Raw genomic sequence first — 13,875 nt, forward strand, 5'->3', positions numbered from 1 at the left:
TATATATATATATATATATATATATATATATATATATATATATATGTATGTATGTATGTATGTGTGTGTATATGTTTGTGTTTGTCCCCCCAGCATTGCTTGACAACCGACACTGGTGTGTTTAGGTCCCCGTAACTTAGAGATCAATAGAATAAGTACTAGGCTTCCAAAGAATAAGTTCTGGGGTTGATTTGCTTGACTAAAAGGCGGTGCTCCAGCATGGCCACAGTCAAATGACTGAAACAAGTAAAAGAGTATATGTGTGTGTGTTTGTGTATGCCATTGAATGAAACCTTAAGTCCCAGTCAAGAAGAAATTTACAGCATTGAGGCCTGTCCCCTCCATCAGAAAATGTCTCATTGTTATTCTTAAACTGGTTTAAAATAACAACCTTCTGTTAAGATTTATACATACACACACACATATATACTGTAAAATTTATACAGGTTAACTAATTGTTCATCAACGAACTCTTGAGTTTCTCAGGAAAAAATGCTGTTTATAAACATTCCTTTCTATTGGCTAACAGTCAGCTTATACGTATGTACATATTCTATACCTAACCTTGTATTGAGTGCTCTAAATAAATATATATTATATTACATTATATATTTATATATTATGTAGATATTATATTTTATATATAATATTATACACACATGTAGCTGAGAAGGCCCATGGGGGGAAGGGGGAGAATTCTATTCAGAAAACTTTCAACACACAACTTAAGGTCAATATTTACTTAATTCTGTCCAATCTGTAATTAAATCTGACCTTTGTTTAACAGGTTACCAATGAGTTTGTTGATCTTCAACTCTTTCCCCCTCCCATATTCTTATCAACACACCAATACCAACAAGAGAGAAACTGCAGATTCTTGAAAGATAGTTCTATCAAAACACTTTCTCTCTGGAGCAGCAACTTTCTGTTTAGTTTAGTATTTTCTTTCTCTCTTTCCTCTCTCTCTCACCTCCCTATCTCATTTGTCCCCTCATCCTCTCTGTCTCTCTCCCCTTTCTGTCACCCATGTCTCTCTCAACTTTCTTCTCCTCTCTCCTCTTCCCCTCTGACTTTCTCCCTCTCTCCCTGTCTTTCCCACATCTTCCTCTCTCTCTCTCTCTCTCTCTCTCTCTCTCTCTCTCTATATATATATATATATATATATATATATATATATATATATATATACACACACACACACATACACACACATATATACATATGCATATATGTGTGTGTATAGTAAATACTTGTTTCTCATTTCGCATATGAAGTTCTTTCTGGTTCTTCCACGAATACCTGCTAATTTTCTGTTAGCTAAACCCATTTCTAATAAAGAGGTAAATTTATTCTCCATTAAATATTATTTAATCTACAGGAGGGTGATAGAATTGTTGGTTTATTGGACAACATGTCTTGCAGTGTTTCCTCTCTGTTTCCTTTACATTCTGAGGCCAAATAGTAGTGAGGTCACCTTGCCTTTCATCAGGGTCAATAAAATACTATTCAAGTAATGGGGTTGACAGTATTGACTTATCCTTCTCATCTCAGAACAGTGGGGATTGGTTATGTAACTTTACATTCTGTGTTCAAATATTGCTGCTGAGGTCATCTTTGTCTTTCATTCCTCCAGGAATGAATAAAACGAAGTACCTCTTAAGTATTCAGATTGATGGGATCAACTAATTACCTCCTCTCCCTCAAAATATCAGGATTGGTCATATCTTCATATATAAATATAACAAGACCCTCCATCTTGATCTGATGTTTGTGATGATAAATAACCCTCATCTGTTAATTATGAATCAAAATTAACTTTGATTTTTCAATATAAAATTATATTTGACATTACATGGAATGAGTTTGAGATGGGAAATAAGATTCCATAGACAGGATTCTAACTATAATATACACACAGGTGCACACAAACACACACAATATGCACAAGTTATTATTTATAACTTTACGTGTACTTCAAGATCCTCTGTTTCTCTTGAAAGTATAAATTTTTATGACATCACTGATAATATATATTGTGTATCTTGTGTGTACAGTTAAATGTTCATGATGCCTGTAACATAATGCAATAAAGTGTTTCCTTGAGTGGTCTGTTGTGGTTCAGCATCCAATTACACTTGGAACATCCGATGTAGGGATTTCAAATAACTACAGTGGTGAAACGTATATAAGGAACAAATGATAGAAATTTGCGTTTATCATAATTTTTCTGATACACACACACACACATGCTTGTTTATAGATTTGTTTTTTTTTGTTTTTTTGTTGGTATTGGTGTGTGAAATATAAAAGTGATAAAATGTCTGTTGAGAAGTAAAAGTTTTCTCTGATATTTACCTTGAGTTTATTATATAAGTTAACATTTCGATTCTACTGTGTGTAGTGAAAATCAGCTGTTGTTTTATTTTATTAGCTCTCTGTTTTGTTTTGTGAAGTTTCAAAGAAAATATAAAATCATTTCACAAATATGGAGTGAAATCATATAGCCTAGTGGTTAGGGTTTTGGGCTCTTGATCATAATGTCATGGGTTCAATTCCTTGAGTAAGACACTTCATTTGATGTTGCTTCAGTCTTCTCAGATGAAAATAAGTACCTGCCTAGTATTGCTACAACAACTCTCTCCTTCCAGCTGTCATATCCTTGATGTTCTGCTGGACTAAGAGATTGTTAGTATCTGCTTATGAAAACAACTAGTGAAGGCATGGTACATGTTAATGTTACCAAGTCACTCTCACTTGCAAGTTATAGCCGTGGCTCTTCACAAATCAAGTAGAACTCTCAATTTTGTGTCATGCTAATGGTACCTGAAACCACTTCATATGTCAGTGTCTGTGTGTGTTTTGCTGAGAATGCTGAGTAGGTGTGTTGATTGTATTATGAAATCTGTCTAATTGCCTTCCTGAAACATGTGTATGTTTTATAGAACTTAAAACACAATTATGTTTTCTTTGTTTATTAAAATTTAAATGGTTTTCAAAGGATTTCTTTAAAAAGTAAAATGTTTCTAAAACAGCAAGTGGGAGAGAGTTTTTTCTTAAATTTAATTAAATTTTTTTTTTTTAATGCTAACTAAAATTCAGGTCTTTCTTTTTTTTAAAGAAATGTTAATTTTCCATTTGCCATTACAATAAACTCCCCAAGTTTATTATATAAGTTAACATTTCGATTCTACTATGTGTAGCGAAAAAAATCAACTGACAAATGTATTTCACAGCATTTTGTTGCATTTTACCCTAACCATATTCACCTGTTGTCACATAGGCCGCATGCATAAGAAAATGAACAGAGTTGCTACAGGTGTGTATAAAGACAATTTCTATGGTATAAGCTATCTTGCTTGGCTATATAATTTCAGTTACATTTGTTACTTTTATTTCATTTTTTTTTACAATTGTTATTATCATTTGCTTAAATATTTTATTTTTTTAACGTATGTTTATATTTTCATTTTTTTTTTTTACATTTTTTTTTAGCTTTTAAATTTCATTTTAATTTATAATCAAATTCTTATTTAGCCTATTTCTTCTATAGCTTTCGGGTGGCAGTATTTTAGTTTTACAGCTTCGGTGCCTCGACCTAAATCATGCTTTTTCTCTCCCCGTTTGATTTGCAGTTTTATTATTATTATCATTATTATTTTCATTTTTTATTTTAAACCTTTTTTTTTTTTTGTTGTTGCAAATTATGTTTTTTTTTTTTAAATGTCTTGAAATTAAAATTTATTTTGACTTATTGGTGGAAGTTTGAGCTTGGTCCTTTTGCACATGATTTTTTTTTCTGTAATATTTCCTTGCATCTAAAAACTTCCCTTCTGCCACAAACCACCACCAAATATCCTGGAAATGTATGTAGCTTAGATTACACACCATTCTTGTTTTGTATTGGCCATTTCTTTTGGTGCTTTCGTTGTAACTATATCACAACAGTCTTATTTCAACTATGACACTGTTGTTATTTCCTGTGTGAAAATGCTGCAAATCTGTTGCATTCAATTTGTAGTGTAAGTGAGTTTATTTTATTCTCTATTTCAGTTGAATCTGAAACTAAGAAAAAAACATTTTAAGTTTTACCATCTTGCAGCAATATCAGTTACTAAGTTTCTATGTTAGTTTTCACTGGGGGAAAAAAAAGTAAAGCAAAAACATGATGATAATATTAATAATACTAAACAGTTCATGTGAGATATGTAGCATATATTGAAATAATATTTGTTACACAATAAAGGCATTCATTTGTAAAACAACAAAATTGAATGTTTTAACCAATAACAGACGAAGAGTAAGCTTGTTGGTATCTGGAAACCTAAATGTTTTATTTTCAAACAATTTTTGTGCAGCAGTTACAGTATGGAAGACTAATATTAGCCCTTCAAAAACACCTAAAACAACTGCTAACTTCCTTTAATCATTTTTTATTTGGTGTCAAGATTTTCGTCACACTGTTTGTGACATGACAACAAGTTTGAAACAAGGCTATCAACCTATATTTAGAGACTTCACAGTTTTAAATATAGTTTCTTTTTCACTCGTCCAATCAGACATTCTGGTTGTCCTCACCTGGTGCTCATTGTAGATGATGACTGCAAAAGTGACTGACCTATCTAGGTATTTACTTAAACCTAAGTCTATCATGAACCCTAGAACTTATCAGACTAAAACTTAATCTGGTTTCCATGGTGACTGAGATTTACAGCACTCCTCTCTGAATGGTATGTCAATGCATTGCAGGGTCAACTTCCCAGCTACTGCTGGAACTCAGATGGACATGCGGTAATCAAAACCACAATCATACAATCATAGTGCAATACCCTAACTTCTACGTTATGTACCTTCATGACCTGTATATGTGAGAGAGAAAAATTATATTTAAAACCCTGAGGCCTATATACAGGTCAACAGCCATGTTCCAAACCTTTTGCAGTGGTACTATCAGTGACCTGGTTGCAGATAGTGTGATGAAAATTTTGATGCCAAATAATAAATGCTTGATTGAAGTTAAGAGTTTTTGTGTGGTTTTGAATGTCTTCTAAGCTGTAATTGTTACAGTTTCAATACATGATCCCAAATCAAATCACTTGCCTGACAAGTACATCTCCAAAGTTTTTTTTTGTGAGGGCATGGTACAAAGGGAAAAGAAATAACTAAAAGCAAAAAAAAGGATAAAGGAAGCACTCAAGTCTTCAACCAACCATTTTCAAATACAATAAGGTGAAAGTAAAAGTTTGTCAAAAGATACCTCCCCATTCAACATTAAAATTACATATATGACTTACGATGGCCTCATGATTTTTATATCATTGCTTGCTTACAGAAGCTCTTTTGGATTGGGAAATTATGCGCCGCCCTTTGGAAGGTTTATTGCAGACTTTTATCATCGCTTGCTTTGCGTTGATGCCTACTGCTTTTGGCTTTTCATTTCTGAAATTTTTTTTCTTTCTCCTTTTGGAATTTGGAGGTAATTTTCACCTCTTATCCATGGTTCTAGCTGCCTGAAGTTAACATTATACAATACACACATATACAAACACACAGATTCACTCATATATGCACACACACACACACACACACACACACACAATCACTCTCAGTTTAGAATTGGTTATTTTATATTTGTTAAACTCTGTTGTTAATATTTCCATTTAATCCCAAAATTTACCTTTCCTGTTGTTTTATTTATTTATTTTGCTTTCCCCTTTTCTTAAAAGATTGTTTTTACTGTATTTAAATACTATTTTATGTCCATCCATTTGTTAAGTCTGGGTAGGATAGGTCATTGATTCTTTAAATTTGTAACAAATATGTGGAATTAAGTAGGTTTTTGCCCTTAATCTTTTTATTACCATATTTCTGTCGAAATACATGAATTAATTTTGAGAATAATGAAGAATTTAATTAAATAACTTAGTCATTATTAAGCTGGAGTTTGGAACATAAATTAACATGAAAGTTTAAAGTTTGATGAAAGATCGCTTTAAAATCAAAATTTTGTATCATAGTACTAGGTGACAAGTTCTGTGTTGAGCAGCTGGGTATCAAAAGGGTTAATCCACTGCTAACCACTCAAGTGTGAAGTAGATAGGAAGCGTAATGTCTTTACCTGTAAAATAGTCCTCCTTTACATAGCTTCTACTGAAAGAAGAACTCCATAATTTGATGAGTGTAGTAGTAATAGCCATAGTAGTAGCTGTCTGTTGCCCCAGCTTACATTATGTACCAAACCTTTCCTTGCTATTCAAATAAATAAACCATACTTGATGTTCTTCTTTGCATTGTAATTCTCTAAAGATGCGGAAAATGTGTCCCTCTATTTTTTTGGCTCTTTCAATTCTCAAGACTTGCCTTCCACAGAGATTTGCTTCAATGCAAACTATTTATCGCTTAGCTTGTGAAAGCAAAATACATACATAAATAAATATGTGGAATATAATTTAGTTTACCATTGTCCCTCTTGGTCTTGTTTAATGTTTTTTTATTTTATTTTTAAACTAGTAGTAGATCATGTCACTGGTATAGTGAAACAGCAGGGAATTGAACCTGTATCAAGTGAATGAGGCCTAATAGCTGTATATTGTTAAAAGAGCAGCTTAGAATTGCAGTAAATATATGCAATAAATTATATTTTAGATTGAAACAAACAGAAATGTTTGTTCTAGAGCTACAGCAGAAAGGAGTTAAGAAATTCAAAGAACTGTAATGGCAGGTTCTAATACCACCCAAAAATCCATGAATTATACAAGTAAAGAACAGACAAGTGAATATAATATCTATTAATGGCTAACTGGCAAAGATGACTTCATCAAAATTCATTACCTTCATAGTTTCCTACGAAACCTTTTGGCAAACAAATTTCAAGAGAAGTGTCATTGATGATGGTCTTGCATCTACTGCCATGGGGGAGAAGAAAAAAAGGTCTATCATTTGAAATTGAATTTCTGCGATTGGTTCCGATGAATTTTAAATATTCTTAATATTACTCTATCCGTTAATGCATGTGTGTGTGCACACACACACATGCATACACACAACTGTGTGTATGTATATGTCAAAATGTATTCAACAATAGTCTAAACTGCTTTCACTTTGTTCACACAAGGAAGAATATGGTTTTATATGATAACCACACACTAGAAAAATATGGTGTGATGATGATGATGACAATGGGGATGATGATGGCAGTGATGATGAGGACAATGATGATGAGGACAATGTTAGGAGTGATGATGATGATTATGACTACAGTGATGGGATGGCAGCAGTTGTCATATTGTGATTGTCATAGTACTGATGGTGCTAGGAACCATCTCAAGACATTGTGTTTGATTTTTTTTTTCCCCCTTTTTTTTAGCCACTGAGTTAAATAATTGTTGCATGGAGTAGTTCCAACTGAGAACAAAAGGTGACATACACACATATATACTCTCACACGCATATACACTGAGTTCTCATAACACAGGAGATGATAATATCTTGATAATAATAATAGAACCTATACATCTGCCATTGGTTTATTCACTGAAATAAACATCACATTTATTCTTTTGTTTTGGCAAAATTCTGAAATTTTAGAAACTAACAGACTTTGTCTGAAATATTAGTATTCTCGTCTCCCTACAACACACCAAAATTATCCAACTGTACCAACATTACGTAAATGTTTTTATCTCTTTTTGTCCGCTGATGTAGAAAGTTTCTGCTGGTTTCTATGGCTTCTAGTATATTTTAGTCATTAAATATATCCTATGGCTCTGATTTACTAAATTTGCTTGATATGAATATTATTGTTTATATACATTACTGGCTGCTGTTGTTGTTACTGTTGTTTTAGCTCTAGGTCAGGCCTGACTCTGATCAAGCAGAACAATAATCAAAGAAGCATTCCAATCATGACCTTGCCATTGTAATATTCAGACAACAATATCAATATATATATAAAATACTGGTCTACACATTATCCAACATGTCCTTCCCTTTCTATGATGGTAAAATAATAATTTGACTGCTATTTCCAGTAGGTCAAGGCAGCTATGTAAAGAGTCCCTTGCTAGTTCATAGTGGCTCTTAATGTGTCCAAGATATATATATATAACAGACATATATATATATTGTTTGCATCATAAGAATTTTAGAAATTTCAGTGAAGTAATTTGTGATATTTTTTAGAAACATCAGTGAAATAATTTGTGATTTTTTTTAACAGTGGAAAATAAACAAAACAAATTATTTCGTGTTCTCTCAAAGTTTCTAAATTCTTCTGATGTAAACAATATACAATTCTTGCAGTAAAAAAATTTTCTAAAATGGATTGAGAGATTTGAAGGGTTGCTTTAATCTACTGGCAGAATGTCAGTCATGTTTACTGAAGATGTGGATTCAAGTCACACAGACAGCCTTCAACTTTTTCTAATCAAAAGGGTTTATTTTTAAAACCCAATATTAGCATGCTATTATTTATAGCTTTATCAACTTCGAGTTCCACTATTAAAAAAAAAGAAAAGAACAAATTCTTATATAAGAAAGTTGTTGATAGTGATTTCAAAGTTTTGTCCAGCTAAGCCATTGTTGGACTGCAGTTCAATGATAACTTAGCTGGCCGAAACTTCAAAGTTACTGTCAACAACATCCTTGTATAAGAATAATAAATTTAATCTCTTCAAAAGTATAGAGTAACCCATCAGATTTAATGTAAAATTGTTTTAAAGTTGTTTTTTAAAATTATAACTGAACATAAAAACAAACATTTGTGTGTGTGTGTGTATTGATGTTTGTTTTTATGTCAAGTTATATATTAAACAAAACTTTAACTTTAAACTGATGGATTACTCAATACTTTTTAATTGAGTACATGTTTATTAAACTTCTGCAAGAAAAAGAGTGACATCGGCTGCAAAGTTTCAACTTGCTCGCCTCATTCAAACTGTCTTAAAAAGGCTAAAATGCCAAAACTTTGAAGTCACTGTCATCAGTCTTCTTCTTATGAAAGTTTAGCAAACATATATATTCACTTAGAACTATGTTGTTATCTCATACCCGATGTGGGTTGCTGTAATTCAGGCAAATGCAGCTGAGATAATAGTCTCACAGGAAGGAACAAGCATCAACAGTGCCATTGACCATAGCCTACAATGGCGGCACCGTGTCACTGGCCTCTGGTCATCTGTCTTTATCATGTACAAGTTGCTCCACACCTTGCATATTGACCCAATGCCTTGTATAACCGGTCTCTTGCTTTATTAATCCCACAGGCATGCAATTAACCTCACCGCATGCAGTTAATTAATTAATCTCATATCCCAGTAATCGGTCTCAATTTTTGGGTTTTTTCTTTCTTCTCTATTTTTTCTTGATTTGTTTGTATGTTATTTATTTATTGGTTTACATTAAGCTACAGTTAACTGGTAAGTGTATAAGTTTACCTGGGTATATTGCTCTACCTGCAGTTAATGAGGTGAGTATGTGGTTATATGGTTCTTTTTTTTTATATGGAATGGATATTACAGTTACTAAGTGAGTACCAGTGTTATATCATGCGCACAATCACTTTGAAGCGTAAGTACAAGAATAAGTTAACTTTTATATGTATATTAATATATGCATTATATATGTGAATACATGCATTATATATATATATGTATATATATTTGTTATACACACATTAATATATAAATTACATGTATTTTGTTGATATATACATTATATGTCTATATAATATATATATATTAATGTGTGTGTGAAAGTATATACTGATGTTAATTTTGTTTATTTTATCTTTTTAAAAACTTTTCAATAAATATCAATTACGATGATAGCACAGTGTGAAGATCAGTCCTTCAGTGGTGATCCAGGAACTCATTAAGGCTTACTATAGTGTGATGAAAACAGGCACCATCATATCTTCAAATACATAAGGACATATACATTTATGCATATATAAAGAGCACTGTTAATTCAGAACACCTGAAATGTATAATGTAGTTATTTATTTGAGAACTTTAGCTGTGGAGATTTCAGATGATGTAGAAGCATCCTACACTGTTCCTTTCATTGAATAGCAAAAGTAATTGGAAATCATCTTACAGATCTGTTTCCAGGGATAATTATATCTCATCAGAAATGATGAGAGATTATACTTTGGTTACCCAGGGAACTTTTTAATCTAAATTACTGTATATAGCAATAATTTAACAGGGTATATAGCAACATAAATATGTGTTAGTAAATTGCAAGGGAATTCAGCAAATAGCAGACATCATGATGGTTCTGGGAATGATTTCAAACAATCCAAGACGTGTGAGTTGTTTGCTTATTTTTTGTCTGTTAAGCAACTGAGTTAGGCAATTCTTGCATAAAATAGTTCCAAGTGAGAATGTAAGGTGACACACGTGTGTGCATTTCTTTCTTTCATTCTCTGACCCATTCCTTCATACATTAACCTTTAATCTACCAGTTTAAAACTTCCTCTCTCTCTCCCTCTCTCTTTACAGTAGACCCATTCAGTCAAAGGGGATCTTAGTCTTGTAAACTACATGACAACCTGTCTAATGCTGGTGCCATGAAAAAGAGCACCTTCTATGCTCTGTAAAGTGGTTGGTGTTAGGACAGGCCTTCAGCCATAAAAACAATACCAAAGCAAATATTAGAATACAACACAGTTGTCTGACCTGTTGATGCATGTCAGACCATCCAACCTATGACAGCCTGGAACACTGACATTAAAAGATGAAGACGAGTACTTGAGGCTGATTTCTTCAACTAAGAAACCTTTTAAGGTGGTACCCCAGTCATGCTGGGGTACCACCTTAAAAGGTTTCTTAGTTGAAGAAATCAGCCTCAAGTACTCGTCTTATCGGTCTCTCTTGCCAAACCGCTAAAACAAACCAACATTGGTTGTCAAGTGATAGTGGGGTGGGGAGATAAACACACACACACATACACAATGGGCTGCTTTCAGTTTCCATCTACCAAATCCACTCACAAGACTTGGCTCAGCCTAAGGCTATAGTAGAAGACATGCCCAAGATGCCATACAGTGGGACTGAACCACGAACCATGTGGTTAGGATGCAAGCTTCTTACCACATAGCCACGCCTGCGGCTATTTATATATATATATATATATATATATATATATATATATATAGACTTTATCTTTTGACAGCGGCCATACTGGAACACTTCCTTGGAGGGTTTTTAGTCGAACAAATAGACCCCAGGACTGGTTTTTAAGCCTAGTACTTAATCTATTGGTGTATTTTGCTGAACTGTTAAGTTACAGGGACATAAACACATAGGTTGTGAAGTGGTCGTGGGGAACAAACAGAGACGCATGCACACACATATATGATGTGCTTCTTTCAGTTTCTGTCTATGAAATCCACTCACAAGGCTTTGGTTGGCCTGAAGCTATAGTAGAAGACACTTGCTCAAGATGCAGTGCAGTGGGACTGAACTCAGAACCATGTAGTTGGGAAGCAAGCTTCCTACCTCATCGCCACGCCTGTGCCTACACACACAAGAAGGAGGGAGAGAGAGAGAGAAAGAGAGAGGGATGCATATTTGTGTACAGCACACACAAGGCCAAATATGGCATTATATTGCACACCATCTACAAAAACTTGGCACAGATAGATTGGAGATTTTGAACATCTATGATCAAGTGTGGGAACAGGTTGTGTGTGTGTGTGAGAATTTGTAAGCAAAAATGGATTTTCCAGTCTGTGAAATACATCTGTCCCATCTCATGTCAAACAACCTGACACGGTCAAGGTAACTACAGGTAGCATGCTGAACTGTAGGATTTTGAGAGCTCCACTTTGTTGATGTAACAAAACCCATATTGTAGTTTGCTACTTGGGTTATGTTGAAAACTAATTAGCAAAGGACAAAGATTGACACACGTATGGCTGGATGGTTAAGAAGTTTGCTTCACAGCTTTCTAGGTGCCTTGAGTAGTTTTCTATTCTAGCATCAGGTTGACCAATATCTTGTAAGTGAAAACTAGGTAGGCTGAAGAGGAGGAGATTTGAGATTGACTGACTGTCAAAGCTCCTGCATGTCAACGAGACACTGTCTGTGCTGAGGTGGCCTGCCCAACCCATGCAGGAACAGAAAAGAGGTCATAGGATAGTAATGAGATCAGTATGCATGTTAGTTTATAGTTTGTGAGTTGTAATTAAGTGTGTGGAAGGGACATAACTCTGGTAAAACTTAAACCAGTCGTATAAATAAGATTTGATGAAATGAATATCTTGACGGCAATGCCCCAGCCTGATCATAGTCCAGTGACTGAAAACCAAGGAAAGAATGTAATATTTGCAATGAATATTAGTTCCATAGATAATAGTTCACTATGGTAATAAAATTATAATAAATACAGAAGTTATGTGAGTTAAGCACATCCTCATGTCCTGAATGTTAATTTTACCTTGAATAATTGAAGTTGCTGCAAGAAAGAGGTGGGGGAAAGTTATTTTCAGAGAAAAAAAATTAAAATGTTTTCAGAAAGTATTTTCATCTTTCTGCTAATGAGCGGTGCTAGCTGAAACTTTAGACATCTTCCTTGTTAATAACAGCCAAAATAAATAATTCCAGTTTCTGAACAAATTTCATGTTTACAATTTGCTAGTGCAGTCACATAACTTTCACTTCAATACTCTTAATATTACTCTATCCGTTAATGCATGCGTGCGTGCACACACACACATGCATACACATAGTTGTGTGTGTGTATGTATATATATATATATATATATATATATATACATATATATATGTATATATGAATGTGTGGGTGTTTATATGTTTATGTATCCATATACATATGCATGTATTTACATATATACATGTATATTTACTTATGTAAGAATGTGCACATTGCATTACTAATTGGATGTTCCCCCTTCCTCTCTCTCATATCTACACCATGCCTCTTCTCTTCTCCCCCCCCCACACACATTAATCCCTTAAGAGTGGGTGGTGTAGCTTTATACCTTTGTTACAATAAACTAAACTTAGCTAAATTTATCTCGGTTATTATTGTTGTGCCTCAGGTTGGTCCTAATTTGGTAGGCCTTTGATCAAAGACAAAAGTAGTCCATCTTTTTGGGTTTTTCCAGACAGTACATCTAAAACTGCTATATATGTGTGTTTTCTTTTTTTTTTAAGGGAGATTTATCTGCTACTTCAAGGGAGATTTATCTGCTACTTCTAGCAGGATGGGTAACCAAATAGTGGTTCCTTCTCATAATGCTTCCTCGCATATAAATAGAATTGTAGCTAGACTTTGTCATTTTTTTCACTCAAACACACACACACACATACATGCACTCTTTCACAGTCTCACACAAACATGCATCCACACACCCTCAGTGACATACATTATTTCCCATTCATTAATATTAAGATATTTCAGTATTCTTGTCTTTTATATAATAACTAAGCTGTAATATAAATCATTAACGGAGTTCACCTTCTGGTTTCTCACCCCACTTACTCATTGACTCCCCCTTCTCTCTCACTGGCAAAACTAACAGGTCAACTTGCCAAAGGACAGCCATTTACACCTCTGTCCTGTTTTATTTGTTTGAGCTTAATATTTTCATACACACACTCACACAACAGATGGCCTTCTCTATTTCTTTGAACTGGTCTTTTAAAGCCAATTCGCTCACTTCTGTTCTCTCACCACAATTAAGATTACTCCCTGAAAAATGTGTGTGTGTGTATGTGTAAACATGCACCAGTGCTGGTGCCACATAAAAGGAATCCAGGCCACTCTGTAAAGTGGTTGACATCAGGAAGGGCAGCTGTAAGAACCATGTCAAAACACTCAGTGGAGTTTGATGCAATCCTCTGGTTTGCC

General features: G+C 33.8%; 1 protein-coding gene across 4 annotated transcripts in view; it reads left to right on the forward strand.

The window, feature by feature from the left end:
- Positions 1-3,265: 3,265 nt before the first annotated feature.
- Positions 3,266-13,875, forward strand: part of LOC106879043 (low-density lipoprotein receptor-related protein 1B) — a 208,271-nt gene continuing 197,661 nt past the window's right edge. For 3 of the 4 annotated variants that reach the window (XM_052975989.1, XM_052975991.1, XM_052975990.1), the window contains exons 1-2: positions 3,271-3,316; positions 5,330-5,371. In XM_052975989.1, the coding sequence (XP_052831949.1) occupies positions 3,286-3,316; positions 5,330-5,371 (73 nt within the window). In that variant the 5' untranslated portion in view covers positions 3,271-3,285. Of the gene's footprint in view, positions 3,317-5,329; positions 5,372-13,875 lie in introns of all 4 variants that reach the window. The other variant, XM_014928457.2, reaches the window with a different exon arrangement.

This window comes from Octopus bimaculoides, chromosome 23, assembly GCF_001194135.2.
Source record: "Octopus bimaculoides isolate UCB-OBI-ISO-001 chromosome 23, ASM119413v2, whole genome shotgun sequence".
NCBI classification, from domain to species: Eukaryota; Metazoa; Mollusca; class Cephalopoda; order Octopoda; family Octopodidae; genus Octopus; species Octopus bimaculoides.